The following is a 15438-nucleotide window of genomic DNA, read 5'->3' as shown; positions in this document are numbered from 1 at the left end:
ATATCAAACATAAAGGCAAAATATATATATTATGTCAATTCAACATGAAGACCAAAAATATATGTTATTTGTCTCTCAAATGTTGTTATTTCAAGGATATAGACAAGAAATATGTATTATGTCGCTCAAGTGTTGGGGATTTTAAATGTCAAGACAAGATATTTGGTATATAATGTCTCTTAATGGGGTTGCGATTTTAAGGTCTGGACAAGATATATAGAAAATGTCTCCCAAGTGTTGGGATTTTTAACATTTAGACAAGATATTATATTATGACTGTTGGGATTTTAAAATGTCTGGGCAAGATATTTTGTATGATGACCCTTCAATATTTCATTATATAGGCAAAGATATATGTAATTATGTCTCTATAATGGTTGGATTTTAATGTTCTAGACATATATTACTGTATTTGCCTCTTCAGTGTTGGGATTTCAACATTAAGACAAAAATATTTGTTTTATGTCTCTCAAATGTTGTTATTTCAACACATAGACAAGATATATGTATTATGTCTCTCAAGTGTTGGAATTTTAACATCTGGATAAGATATTTGTATTATGTCCCTCAAGTATTGGGATTTCAAAACATATAAACAAGATATAATGTATTATATCTCTCAAGTGTTATGATTTTTTAATGTCTAGACAAGATATTTGAATAATGACTCTCAAGTGTTGGGATTAAAACATATAGACAATATATTGGTATTTATGTCTCTCAAGTGTTGGGATTTTCAACGTTCTCACAAGATATTTGCAAATGACCCTCAAGTGTTGGGGATTTCAACATATAAACAAGAAGCGCCGCAACGCGACGAAAACCAGGTTTTCAACGACCAAATTTTTGATGTGACAGTAATCAATAGGTTTCGAAGTGCACTGAAGGTATTGAGAAGACGCTTGAAAATTCTATTGTAAGCAAATGACATTGACCCGTTGCTCCCAGATATCGAAGTGACAATTCCAAAAGCTGCCACACAGCAACTTTGGTTGTCAAAAGGTCAAAGCAAACTCTAGTTATTACGTGAAATACATTAACGACACCTGTGTAGCATCCAAAGCTCTATCTTGGTGAGCTACCCATTCATCAAGTTTGGTGTAAATAGGCAAAACCCAAACTCAAGTTATTAAACTGAAACTGAATTTCTATTTTTAGAAACAGTGACCTTGACCTTGATCACAGACACAATTGCGTATTAATCCCACGCTGTCTCTTGATATAAGCTACATAAACACCAAATTTAAGGCGTCCAATAGCCAAAGCAAACTCAAACTATTGAGCGGAAACTGAATTTCTAATTTTAGTAAACAGTGGGACCTTGACCTTGATCACAGGACACTACCTCTTGACATGTCTTTTAAAGTGATGGGATTTAATATATATCTGGACAAGATATACCTTAAAATGTCTGCCAATGTGTTTGGATTTTAACATATAGACCCAAGTTATTATGTATGATGACTCTCAAGTGTTGGGATTTTTAACGTCTAACCAAGATATTTGTATGATGGACAACTCAAGTGTTGGGATTTCAATTATATAGACAAGATATATGTATAAATGGTCTCTCCAATGGTTGCATTTCAATGTCTAGACAATATATATATGTATTTTATTTCAACATAAAGACAAAATATATGTGTACATGTCTCTCAAATGTTGTTATTTCAACACATAGACAAGATATATTTCTTATGTCTCTCAAAGTGTTGGGATTTTAACGTCTAGATAAGATATTTGTGTTATGACCCGCTCAAGTGTTGGGATTTTAATATATAATTATACAAGATATATGTATTATGTCTTTTACGTGTTGGGATTTCTAGACAAGATATTTGTAATAATGACCCTCAAGTGGTTGGAAATCCCAACCCTTGAGTGTCCATTATAGAAATATCTTGTTTATACGTTAAAATCCCAACACTTGAGAGACATAATACATATATATTGTCTAATGATTGAAATCAACATATGAGACTCATTATACATATATTCTTGTATACATTTGGAAATCCCCAACACTTGAGGGTCATTATAGAAATGTCCTGTTAGACGTTAAAACCCCAACACTTGAAATACATAATACATAAATCCGTGTCTAAATGTTGAAATCCAAACACTTCAGAGACATAATACATATATCTTGTCTAGACGTTGAAATCCCAACACTTGAGGGTCATTATAGAAAAATCTTGTCTACACATTAAAAATCCCAAACACTTGAGAGACATACTACATATATCTTGTTTATATGTTGAAATCCCCAAACATGTTGGAGGGACATTAAAGAAATAGCATGTCTTCACGTTAAAATCCCAATACTTAGGAGACATAATACATATATTTTGTTTAAATGTTGAAATCCCCCAACATTTGAGGGTCATTAAAGAAATATCTTGTCTACACGTTAAAATAATTCCCAACACTTGAGAGACATAATACCATAAATTTGTCTTGATGTGTTAGAAAAATCCCAACACTTGAAGAGACATAAACATATATTTGTTTATATGTTGAAGAATCCCAACACTTGAGGGACGTTAATAGAAATATCTTTGTCTGGACGTAAAATCCCAAGACTTTGATAGATGTAATAACATATAAATGTGTAATGTGTTGAATCTTTCATACACTTGAAAAGAATTATCTATATATATCTGTCCTTTATTATGTTTAAAATGCCAAAACTTGAGAGAAATAATAAATACATACATCTTGTCTACTTGTTGAAATCCCAACACTTGAGGGACATTATAGAAATATGGCATGTCTTCAACGTGATAAATCCAAAACTTGAGAGACATAAAATCAAAATATCTTTTTTTAAAATATTTTTTAAAATTCCCCCAACACCTTGGGGAAATTAAAGAAAAAAAATGCTTGTCTGGAATTTAAAAAAACCCCAAAACTTTTGAAAAAAGAGGGTTAAAATAACTATAATTGTTTTGTGTTTGAAAATTCCCAACACTTTTAGAGGAAAAATTATATAAAATATAATTTGTCTTTATAAAGGGTTAAAAACCCCAAAAATTTTTGAGACCCCTAAATAAAAACATCTTTGTCAAATTTTTTTGCCCCCCAAAACCTTTTTTAAACATTATAAAACACATACATTTGGTTTAAACCCCAAAATTTAGAGATAAAATACTTTTATATTTGGGTTTATTTAAAAAATAATTTTTTTTCAAATTATGTTAAAATTTCCCAAATTTGGGGGTCTTTATAAAAAAATTATAGTTTGTCAAACACTTTAAAAAATTTCCCCAAACCCCCTTGAGAGAAAAAATTTAATTTAACCCTTTGGTTTAAATTACAAATTCTTGTTTTATATGTTTGGAATTTGCCCCCAAACCCTTTGAGGGGGGGAAAAATTATCAGAAATTTTTAAAATTTGCCCTTAGAGGGTTTAAAATCCAAAAAACTTCCCCTTTAGAATAAAAACATATATCTTGTTTTTTTTTTTGTTGAAATTTTCCCAAAAAAATTTGAGGGCCCCTTTAAAAATAAGAAATAAAAAATTTGTCCGGGGGAAACCCCGTTAAAATTTTTTGGGAAAAAAGCCCTTTAAATACCCCCGGAAAAAAAAACCAATTATATCAGGGTTTTTTTTGTTGTTGAAAATTCCCAAAAACAATTTTTAAAAAAGGGGACTTTATTAAAACATATTTTTCCGTTGTTTTTTCCTTTTGTTTTTGAAAAAGGGGGCCAAACATTTTTTAAGAAGATAATTAAAAATTAAAACTTTTAATATTTTTGTTCAAATATGTTGAAGAAATCACCCAAACATTTTTAAGGGTCTTTTTTAAATAAAAAAAATTTGGGGTAACTTTTTAAAAAATGCCCAAACTTGGTATACATAAAAAAAACATAAAAAAGCGTTCTATTGTTGAAAAATCCCCAAACCCCAATTTTAAAGACCCCAATTAAAATTATTATTTTTGTTTGTTTAAAAATTGTTTAAAATTTTTTTTCCAAAACACTTTTGGGGAACATTATATTAATTTTAATTAAAAATGTCGACCCTTAAAATTTTTCCCGCAAAAACCCAACCTTAAAGAAAAAATACATCCCCTTCCTTGTTTTAGGGTTGAAACCCTTCACACTTAAATTTTTTAAATTTAAAAATATAATTTTTGGTTTCATACACATTAAAAAATTCCAAACACCTTAGAAAAAAAATTTGTAATTTTTTTTCCCTTGTTTTTTTTAATTGTTAAAAACCCAAACCCCTTGGGGACTTTAAATAAGGGTTTTATAAAATTTTCCTAGTTTGTTTAAACCCCCAAAAAACCAAATTGAAATGAAATAAAAAAATTTAAAAAAATCTTTTTAAAATGTTAAAATTTCCCCAAACCCCTTTAAGGAAGATTAAAATACCTTTTATTTTGGCCCTTAATGTCAAAAATCCCCAAAATTTTGAAAATTTTTTCTTTTTTAAAAACCCGTTTTTTAAAATATTTTTTTTGACTTACATGTTAAAAAACCCCCCAACCTTGGGAGGGGTCAATTTATTGAAAAGATTTTTTTTCTAACTTTAAAAAATTGCCCAAAAACAACTTGAAAAAACCTTTTAATACATTTTGGCCCTTGTTTAAATATGTTAAAAAAATAAAAACACTTTAAAGAAAAAAATAATACAGTAAATTTTATAAAATTAACTATTTTTTTGGGAAAATCCCAAACCCCCTTTGAGGGGGTTTAAAAATTTGGGTTAAAAATTTATTTGTCAAACCAACATTTTAAAATCCCAACACTTTTGAGGACCTATTTAAAAATTATTTTTTCCGTTTAATGAATGATGGAAAAACCAAACACGGGAGGGGAACAATTATAAAAAAAATTCATTCCGGTTCCCGTTAAAATTTTGGGCAAAATTTTTGGATAGACTTTAATAAAATAGCATTGTATGTTTTTAAAATTTCCCAACATTGAGAAAACTTTAATTACATATATTTGTTCCCCTTTTGTTAAAAATTCCCAAAAAAACTTAAAAAGAAAAAAAACAAAAAAAAATACAAAAAAATCTTTTTTTCCCTAAAAATGTTGAAATTTTCCCCTAAAAACTTGAGGGAAATTATAGAAATATCATGTCTACTAGACGTTAAAATCCCAAACATTGAGAGATATTCTAATATATCTTGTTTTATACAAATAGTGCTTTTCTATATGTTGAAAATCCCAACACTTTCAGAGAACCTCATCACTGATTAATATCATTTCAATATGTTTAAATCTTAAAAACTGAGAGACATTATACATATTTCTTTGTTCTACAATGTTGAAATCCCAACATTTGATGGTCATTATAGAAATTATCTTGTCTACATGTTAAAATCCCAACACTTGAGAGACATTAATACATCTTAGTCTTTATGTTGAAAATCCCAGCATTTTGAAAACACTAAATGAGTCATTACAGACGTTTTTACAAGATATATATGTTTGTTCAGCAAAATAAAATGTAAAATATAAATGTTAGTTATTTAATTATACTTTCGTTTCTAATAGATTTATTTACACTGTATCGCCAGTGTTATTTTACTTTATGGCTTTTTTTGTCCGTTTACTTTCTTTATCGTCCGCGAGTGTCCTATACAGTATATGCACGTAAGAATAGTTTTAGATGAAGACGTTAAAAGTCTAACTACCTTACCATTTATTTGCAATATCTATACGAAAGAAAAGTTATTTCTGAAGGATAATGGAGTAACAAAACATGAATTATCATATAAAAATATAAATGTATCTATAATAAACGTAATAAAAGTGACATATAAAATTCAATCCTTTTTTAATTCTTTCAAAGCACTATTAACTAAATTTATCAGATTTCCATTATCACGGATTTTAATTGTAAATTAAAACACGTGCCATTGTATATCCAATTATTATCAAGCTACCATCGCCAAATTAACCATCTGCTATTCATATCGTCCGTGTTTCGCTCTTTCTCTATAATTATTGTGAGCGTTTAGACTGTGCCATTGTATACACTCAAGTGTTGGGATATTTTGTTCCTGAAGTGTTAATAGATAGCCAATTCGGTAAATTGATGGCCCTTTCTGGCTTAAGTAGAAATTATTTTCTACAGAATATGAGGTCCCTACAGTACATTTTCCTCAGATGACCTACATTTTTCAGAACATGAAATTATCAGTTTAACTGGTAAATATTGGATAAAATACAGTGTCTATTCTAGGAATTGAAAAATAGGGGTGATTTTCCCCCCTCTATTTCAAAAAAGGGGGCGATTTTCAAAATCAAGGGGTGCCAATATAAACTGCCAATGTTAAGTCATCTGCATTAAGTTTACACTGAGGCGTTCAAACGATGAAATAATTAAAACAATAATATTTATTTAAGGCAGCAGAAGTTGTCCCCCCTTAATTTTTAAACGAAAACATATTATTACAGAACTGTCGCGATTGATTTATAAAGGGATTGGCAATACAAGTAATCGGCCTATCTTTCACGTCTAGATCGTAGCCAAGCTAGGAATTGCCTCATTTTTCTTGATTATTTACTACACTAAAATGGCGCCCAACTGTCAGACCTAGCACACCAGTTCCGGTCGATACGGAAACATTCCGTTTAATTTCCGTCAACTCGCGTAACCAATACCATACGGTACTTAATTATTATAATAGCTTACAGTTACCTCCCTTCGGTTTTCGGTGTAAATGTAAACAAAACAACCAAATATAATGTGGGATGGAAGTTTTACGTTTTTTTTACTTTTTTTATAGATGCGCGATTTTCACGCACATGATTTTGAATTGTGCGCGATCTCTGAAATACTAGCGTGAATCGCGCAATCGCGCGTCCTAGAATAGACACTGAAAATAAAGAAGTATTTTCAACACACAACACACGTGGGGCAGCTTTGGATTTTCCTATCAATGACAGAAATTTATTTGAAATGAAAATATTTCTGACAATTTTTAAAATTTATCCAAATTCAAAAAAGCAGCACTTCATTTTTACTTTAATGTTGGGAACAGTCATTTGGTGGCGTTTAGTGTGTAAAGAAACACATTTTCAGATTACACCGGGATAGGCAAGGACAAGGTACCTGCGGGTCATACTATACTTAAAACCAGGGTGTTCACTAGCCATGAAATCCTGAGGGTCATTTTGACTAAGTTTTACCGACTACAAGGCCAAATCCCCATGATTTTAACAAACTTTGACCCCCAAGTTAAAATCCTGAGGGTCAAATCAGGCCTTTTGGAAATTTGGAGGGTCAAAGAGTCATTTCAAGGGTCAAACGGACACCCTGTAAAACTATATTTTAATACTCACACCCACCAAAAGAATGATTCTTACACATCAATATTTGGCTTGTCACACAATCTATGGAAATCCATGTTCTTTAATTAAGGTGTTTGTACTTAAAAATATACATTGTAAAGTATATATCTATCTAAGTTTACTTAAACATTGTACATTGAAAAGATATGATTGGATATATAATAAAACATGTTAATATTTTACAATTGCAGATAAAATCACAAAGAGATTTAGGCACACACATTCAAAAGTTGGATAGATACAAGTGTTTTAATAGTGTTATTAAAATATTACAAGATTCAGAAATTTAGAATTAAGTTCACAAAATGCGATAAAATGACAGTTCCATGGAGTGAAATACAAGATGTGAAAAATAAACCTTTGAATATTCCTGTTTATCAACAAAGTGTTACATGTTGCCGATCACCATCTTTAGGTAGAATTAGTGAGACAAATTCTTCATTTAATCCAGAGTACAATAATCTACATAGCAAAACTGTACGAGACCTAGCCGTTGGATTTCTGGGTTCGATCCTGCTTCGGAGAGAAAATGATATACCTAGGACAGAGAAAAAAGTAGTTTCTGGGATATTTTCATTCCTTTATTGTGAGATTACTTTGAACAAATTTGGTGAATTGATTGTTCAACTTATTGGTTACATTCTTATTCACTATTTCAATTTTGAAAAGGATATTTCAAAATGGTCACTTTCCAAAATATTGATAAGAACAACGGGAAAACACAGGAAATCTGTGCGGAAGGCAAGTTGCTTTGGAATGTCGTATCTGGACCAATTTCAAAAGATTTGTGAGATATGTTTACTGTAAGTTTATAAATGTTTTTTTTGTGACACATACATTGTATTTATTCAATGCATACATTGTATTTATTCAATGTATCAGCAAATTAAACTAAATATTCGAAAATTTATGTACCAAGTTAAATATGGATGAGTACTTTAAAAGATGCGCTAGTGAACAACCATTTAAAGACAATGAAGATAAAAAGTTTGAGTTTCGCAGGCTTTTAAGCTTCCAGAACTGGCCACAAGAGTGTCCTGTTTTTCCCATAAAACTTGCTAAAGCTGGTTTCTATTATAACAATAATGGAGATGAGGTGAAATGTTTCCGGTGTGGGACTGTGAAGTCGGATTGGCAAGCGGAAGATGATCCTAATGAAATACATAGACTACTGAATCCTGATTGTCCATATTTAACTGGGAATGAAAGTGAAGTTAATGTTCCTATAAGTAAGCCTGATTCAGATCATGAAGACTCTAGTCTTATAAGAAGACTCAATAGTGTGATTGAGGAAAGAAGGGAAGCAGTAGAAAATGAGACTGAAATCGCAGTAGAAAATGAAGCCGACAATGTGACTGAAGCAAGAAGTCAGGAAGATCAGAGCGAACCGGATGAAAGAAGTTCAGAGAGCCCAGAAGCTAATGTATCAAGATCAAGATCATTAGGGACTCTTCAGGACTCAACTGTTAGTGGTTTGAAAAGTAGTTCATTGCCTGAAAGCAGATCATCATCTACAATTGACACAGCTCCAAGAGGAAATGAGAATTTGGCTGATTCAGCAATGATGCTGGATAATTCAGCAGGAGTATTGCATGATACAGGCAGAAGTAAAAATGAAAGTAAGTCAAAAAGTGACAAAAAGAAGGAGAAGCAATTGAAAAAGCAAAAAGAAAAGAAAGACAAAAAATTCTTTAAGGGGACTAAAGGAAGCAGTAGTAGTAAAAGGGGTAGTGAATCCAACGTGACCCCACAGAGAGGTTATGATATACCACCTCCTACAGGGGAGGGTATTGGGCCTCTTAGGTTTGAGAGAAACAGACTGGAAACATTCAATACTTGGCCTAGTAATGCATGTGTGCCTGCAGCAGAGCTTGCGAAAAGTGGTTTCTATTACACAGGGTCGGGAGATAGGGTGCAATGTATTTTCTGTAAAGGAGTTCTACGCAACTGGGAGGAAGGGGACCGCCCACACATTGAGCACAGGAAACATTTCCCGAGATGTCCAATTGTTCTTGGAATGAAGATGGGAAACGTTCCTCTTCCCTTAGATCAGAGTCCAACTTCAACATCTGCTGGGTCAACACAAGGAGCTGCAGGATTAAATGCAGGAACAAATGTTGCAGATTCTTTGGGTAACATGGAGAATCTTGGTATAGTGACAGACAGACCAAAGAATCAACATTATGCTATAGAGTCTCAAAGGCTGTTATCGTTTCAGGGCTGGCCTCCATATAAACACCAAACTCCACAACTATTAGCAGAAGCAGGCTTCTGGTATGCTGGTAAGTACAATCATGTGTAAAATTGTGTTACAATAATACTGTAATAGAATGTTTTTTATATTTCATAAGTTGGGTGCCGCTGCGGTAAATGGACTTGTTCCCTATTATAAGATTAATTAGTTATGCATATAAATTGTACTTGCTAAATGGCTAATTGTAACCGCCTCTGTGGTCGAGGGGTTAGAGTCGATGACTTCTAATCCAGTTACCTCTCTGGCGTGGGTTGGATCCCCGGGAGTTGCTTTGGTAGTTTAGCGCGGAGGAAGGTAGTCTAGTACTGGTGTAACTCTCCAGGAATGATGGTTAGGAAACTACCCGCCTATATGACTGAAATACTGTTGGGAAAAGGCGTAAAATAAAACAAACAAACAAACAAAAATTGACATGCCCTACATGTACTTAAGATTAAGATCCATCCAGAACTTAAATATCAAATACTGAGTCTGAATTGGTCATCCAATAGTATAAGTATAAGGGTAAAGTAATTGGATAATATTGCTAGGTAGATATGCAGTGGGGCTTAGCTTTTTGTTGCTTTGCTTGATTGCTTTTAAAGGTGTTAACAGATTTTGCACTGTAATGTTTTTTTTTAGGTTTCAATGACAATGTGAAATGCTTTTACTGCGATGGTGGCTTGAGGAACTGGGAAACAGGTGATGAACCCTGGGAAGAGCATGCACGCTGGTTCCCAAAATGCCCCTTCGTGGTACAGGTTAAAGGTCAAGAATTTATTAACAATGTCCTACGAGAGAAAGGGGTAGAACTTCCTGCCAGTATTCAGGTACCAGTAAGTAAATTCATTTTGATATTTTTATGTTCTCTTTACTCAGTGTGTTAAGTGGAAAGGCTTTTCAGATTTATATGCTCACCCCAAAGGGAGAGCGTATAGTTACTGCCTTGTGAGCCCATCACATTCTTGTCCTTAAAAAGTATTAAAAAAATATGAATATAACTTCATGTTATAGAGACCAATGAGTGAAAGTGCAGTGTCAAAGAACCTCACTAAATATTTTAACTATATTGAGGATATTCCTTATTTATAAGTTTATTATGATTTTTCTGAGTATAACTGCTTTATTATCAACAATATCTCACGGAATATTTACAAGTGAGAGGTATAACAATAAAACTCTACATGACTTACTTGTTAAATTATCTCCCTTTATAATTCTTTTTTAATGATTTTTGTCAATGTACATGTAACTTTTAGACTGCAAATGATATCGCATTGAAGCTTCACACAGATATCATATAGAGATAAGTGATAGGAAGTTCAGTGTTAAAAAAAAATCTTTTAGCTCAACTACCTGTATTCATAGAATAGTGTTGGTGTCACATAGGCTTATCAGTTTGGTTTAAGTTTTATGGACAATTTCTAGTACAACATTATATCTGTCAGGTCCCTTTCCAAGACCCATAACTCTAGCATGGACTTTGACAGAATTATGGCCTTTTTGTGTTGCCTTGAAAAGTTGAAATATAGGGGTTACTTTTGCCGGCAGCATTGTTGTCGGTGTTGGAGGTGGCGTTCCCCTTACGCTTGTGAGGAGCATAACTCAGTCATTATAAGTGAGATTGACTCCAAACTTGGTATGCATGCTTCTTTCAATGACCGGAAGTGCAGTGAACAAGAATCATTACTCTGCACTTCTTAATTTTTTATGCTCCCCGAAAAATTTTGGGGGACATATGCGCCCCCTTGTAGTCTGTCCGCCGTAAAACCCGGGGTACTTGTGTGATTGGGGAAAAAAGGGGAAACAGTAAATTCTTTTGTTTCCTTTTCATTCCTTTTTTATTGTGTTTTTTTTTAAGCATTGTGTGACTAAAAATGGCCAAAAAGATCAAAGGAAAAGTCACATAAGTACCATATTTGTGAGTACATCCGTCCGTCCGTCCGCTTTTCTTGTCCGGGACATTACTTTGAAACAACAAGAAGTATCAACATGAAACTTTGTAGGTAGATAGATCTCATTGAGTAGGTGTGCAGTGCACAAGAACCATAACTCTGCCTTGCCTAATTTTTGAATTATTCCCCTTTGTTTATTTTTACACTTTGAACTTTGTCCGGGACATAACTCTAAAAGTATAAAAGGTATCAACATGAAACTTAGTAGGTAGAAAGATCTCATTAAGTAGGTGTGCAGTGCACAAGAACCGTAACTCTGCCTTGCCTAATTTTTGAATTATTGCCCTTTGTTTATTTTTACTCTTTGAACTTTGTCCGGGACATAACTCTAAAACTATAAGAGTTATCGACATGAAACTTTGTAGGTAGATAGATCTCATTAAGTAGGTTTGCAGTGCACAAGAACCGTAACTCTGTCATGCCTAATTTTTGAGTTATTGCCCTTTGTTAATTTTGACACTTTGAACTTTGACCTGGACATTAATCTAAAATTATAAGAGATATCAACATGAAACTTTGTAGATAGATAGGTCTCATTGGGTCGAAGTGCAGTGCTAAAGAATCATAACTCTGCCTTGCCTTATTTTGAAGTTGTTGCCCTTTGTTTATATTTACTTTTTGACTTTTGTCAGGGACATGTCTCTAAAACTATAAGAGATACCAACATGAAACTTTGTAGGTAAATAGATATCATTGGATAGAACTGCAATGCTTAAAGAACTTTAACAAAGCCTTGTCTAATTTTGGAGTTATTGCCCTTTGTTCATTTTTACACTTTGAATTTTACCTGGGACATAACTCTGAAACTATAAGAGATATCATCAGGAAACTTTATAGATAGATAGATCTCATTGAATAGAAGTGCAGTGCAAAAAAAAACATAACTCTGCCTTGCCTAATTTTTGGGTTTTTGGCCTTTGTTCATTTTTTTATACTTTCCTTGCCTAATTTTTGGGTTTTTGGCCTTTGTTCATTTTTTTATACTTTCCTGTGTCCAAAACCTTCTCTGGGAGCATCACTCGGTTCAACCCGTTCTTGTAAGTTATTGCCCTTCGTTAATTTTCATACTTTATTTTTGTCCGTGGCCATTTCTCCTAAACTATAAAAGCTATGGACTTGAGTAGTGTTGATAAATAACCTCTATTTAAGAAGAAAATGCTTAAGTGACAGTTATACTGTTCACAAGGTAATATATGGTTAATTCCTTGTAAAAGTATAGCTTGCAACATAAATCTTCAAAACTATTGAATTTATTTTATTCACTTATAATTTAATACATGTCTATGGGATTTTCATTGATATGATCTTTTTTTCAAAGGTCCATAACCCTTACTTGGATGTTAATTCAATTAAAGCCTTTTCATGGCTTTGACCTAACATAAATGAGGCTGATAATGGAAAGCTTCCTGGTTGAGAAAAAACAAAAACAAAACAAAAACTTTAGTTAATTTTTTACTAATTTTATCAATAAAATTCACCAGTATAAAGAATGATTTGTGTAGGCTTGAGAATTTCAATGACCGCTCAAGATCTGGATGTTCTAATGAAGATCAATTTTAAACACATCCTGAGGAAGTTGTTTGACCTCTTCAAGGCAGTTCTAGAGAGATAGGTAGCAACATTTTCTTTATAAGAAACTGTTGTAATGTAGGGAGTGATTTAGTTCTAAAGAAATATGTCCTTTTTTGGTTATTGTTTAAACATCACTCCACTTTTTCCCAAGTTACCTAATAAGTATTGACAGAGCTTGAATTTTCAAAAATGAAAGACTTAGGTCTCTTCCCAATTTCCTTGGTCATGTTGAAAAACTGACTTGGCTATTTTGATACATAGTAGTAATATGTCCATTGGTTGTTTAACAGGATCAAATAGCAATTTTATACATGCATAACAACAGGGATATTTTTTGGCTTATTTTACAGCCGTTAGTGGGTCATATTCCAAACTGAAAATAGTATACTATTTTCCCAATCCACAGGAAAAAATTCCCAATTGAAAGTTACAAAATAAATACATGTATATTGAATAAAAATTCTAAAATCTTAAAATCTAAAAAGGGCTTCTTCACAAATCTTTGAAGATGCCATCATAGACAGTAATTGTTTGCATCCATTTAATCGCTTCAAAATTTCAGTCATGCATTTTTTTCCAATTTTTAACAAAACACTGAAATTCCCAATTCCACGGGTATGGGTCGTGATTCCAAAATCCTGGCAAAAATCCCTGTAACAGCATTGCACTTGTAGCTCCAAAATTAGTATTTTGATACAAATTTATTGAAAATCAGGATTAATTCTTGCCAAGAAAATTAACCATTATGTGAATTATGCACCTTGGTAATTTGTTGCTTATTCATTGAGATTAGCTAAGTTTTTGCTGGGAAAAAAGTATGTAATATTTTGACTTTTGTGACATGTTACTCCAAGATTATAATGTCGGGGACTTCTGTGGTCTTGTTTGTTTTGATAGTCTTGATATCTCCAAAATTTATGATGGACAAGTCCATAAAAGAATATTTAACAGTAATAGTATTGATGAGCCCTGTCTGAAAATTTTATAATATTTGGATGATGTTTTTAAAACATTACAACTCGGCTATTATTCATAATTAGCTAGGACTTAGCCATTATTGAAAGTAGTTCTGCCATGTGGTAAATTTAAGATGTAAACAAAACAGAGGGTGTAATCTTTGATAATGTGTAACAAAATGTTTATATTTGACATCCAAAAGAAAATTTTTGAAGTCTTCTTCAGCAAAATAATGATTGAAAATATGCCTGACAATCATAATCAATTTAAAAATGGGCACTAATGTAGAATTAGAACCAAATCCGAAAATACCAGAAAAAATGTCAACAGGTAGATATTTTGTACTTTCGGTTTCTACAAGCACCATAATTAGTAATAGTTATAGTACATGAAACGAGTTAGTTACGAGGATATAACACTGGCTGGGGCGACATCAAGGGGTGTTTCTGCTAAAAAATGGCGAGGCCGTTAGGCCGAGACAATTTGTTTTTGCAGAAACATCCCGAGATGTCGCCCCAGCCAGTGTTATAAACCCGTAACTAACAAGTTTCATATACTATAACTGTTTTATCGCAATGACATAATGTTTTCTTTTTTATCCCCCGCCGAAAATTTTCGGCGGAGGATATAGAAATAGTCTCCGTCCGTCCGTCCGACCTTCCGTCCGTCCGTCCGCACTCACAGGAGAGTAATTATGTGGCTAGAGGGACAATAGGTTCTCTTTGATGTCATTCATTCCGTAATGCTTTTATGTGGCTATTTTCTTTTGCGTGGCTAAAAGAACAATAGAGAGAACAATAGAGTAGCCACATAATTACTGTCCTGTGAGAACGTCCGTCCTTCCGTCCGACATTTTTGTCCGGAGCATATCTCTAAAAGTATTTGAGTTATCAACTTGAAACTTCATAGGTGGATAGACCTCATTGAGGAGGAGTGCAGTGCACAAGAATGATAACTCTACCTTGCATGATTTTTGAGTTATTGCCCTTTGTTATCCCTCGCCGATGGAATCGGGAGGGGGATATAGTTTTGGCGTTGTCCGTCCGTCCTTCCGTCCGTCCGCACTCACAGGAGAGTAATTATGTGGCTAGAGGGACAATAGGTTCTCTTTGATGTCATTCATTCCGTAATGCTTTTATGTGGCTATTTTCTTTTGCATGGCTAAAAAGAACAATGAGAGAACAATAGAGTAGCCACATAATTACTGTCCTGTGAGAACGTCCGTCCGTCCGTCCATCCGTCCGTCCGAATTTCGTTTCCGGAGTAGTTTCTCTGCAACTAATTGCTGGAATCACGAAAACTTTATGGGAATGTTGATCAGCATGTGAAGTTGTGCACCTGGGTATTTTCGTCTGGATATTTTTTTTTAGTATTTTTAGAGTTATTGCCCTTTTTGACTCAGTAAAA

General features: G+C 33.1%; 1 protein-coding gene across 2 annotated transcripts in view; it reads left to right on the top strand.

The window, feature by feature from the left end:
* The window catches only part of LOC132744639 (baculoviral IAP repeat-containing protein 3-like), a 34022-nt gene that overhangs the window by 4922 nt on the left and 13662 nt on the right, over positions 1 to 15438 (top strand). The window contains exons 2-3 of one of the 2 annotated variants that reach the window (XM_060733400.1): positions 7506 to 9596; positions 10190 to 10377. In XM_060733400.1, coding sequence (XP_060589383.1) covers positions 8240 to 9596; positions 10190 to 10377 — 1545 coding nt within the window. In that variant the 5' untranslated portion in view covers positions 7506 to 8239. Of the gene's footprint in view, positions 1 to 7505; positions 9597 to 10189; positions 10384 to 15438 lie in introns of both variants that reach the window. The other variant, XM_060733399.1, reaches the window with a different exon arrangement.

Source organism: Ruditapes philippinarum, unplaced genomic scaffold (assembly GCF_026571515.1).
Source record: "Ruditapes philippinarum isolate M1 unplaced genomic scaffold, ASM2657151v2 ctg643_1_1_1_1, whole genome shotgun sequence".
NCBI classification, from domain to species: domain Eukaryota; kingdom Metazoa; phylum Mollusca; class Bivalvia; order Venerida; family Veneridae; genus Ruditapes; species Ruditapes philippinarum.
This window is presented reverse-complemented; position numbering and strand designations above follow the sequence as displayed.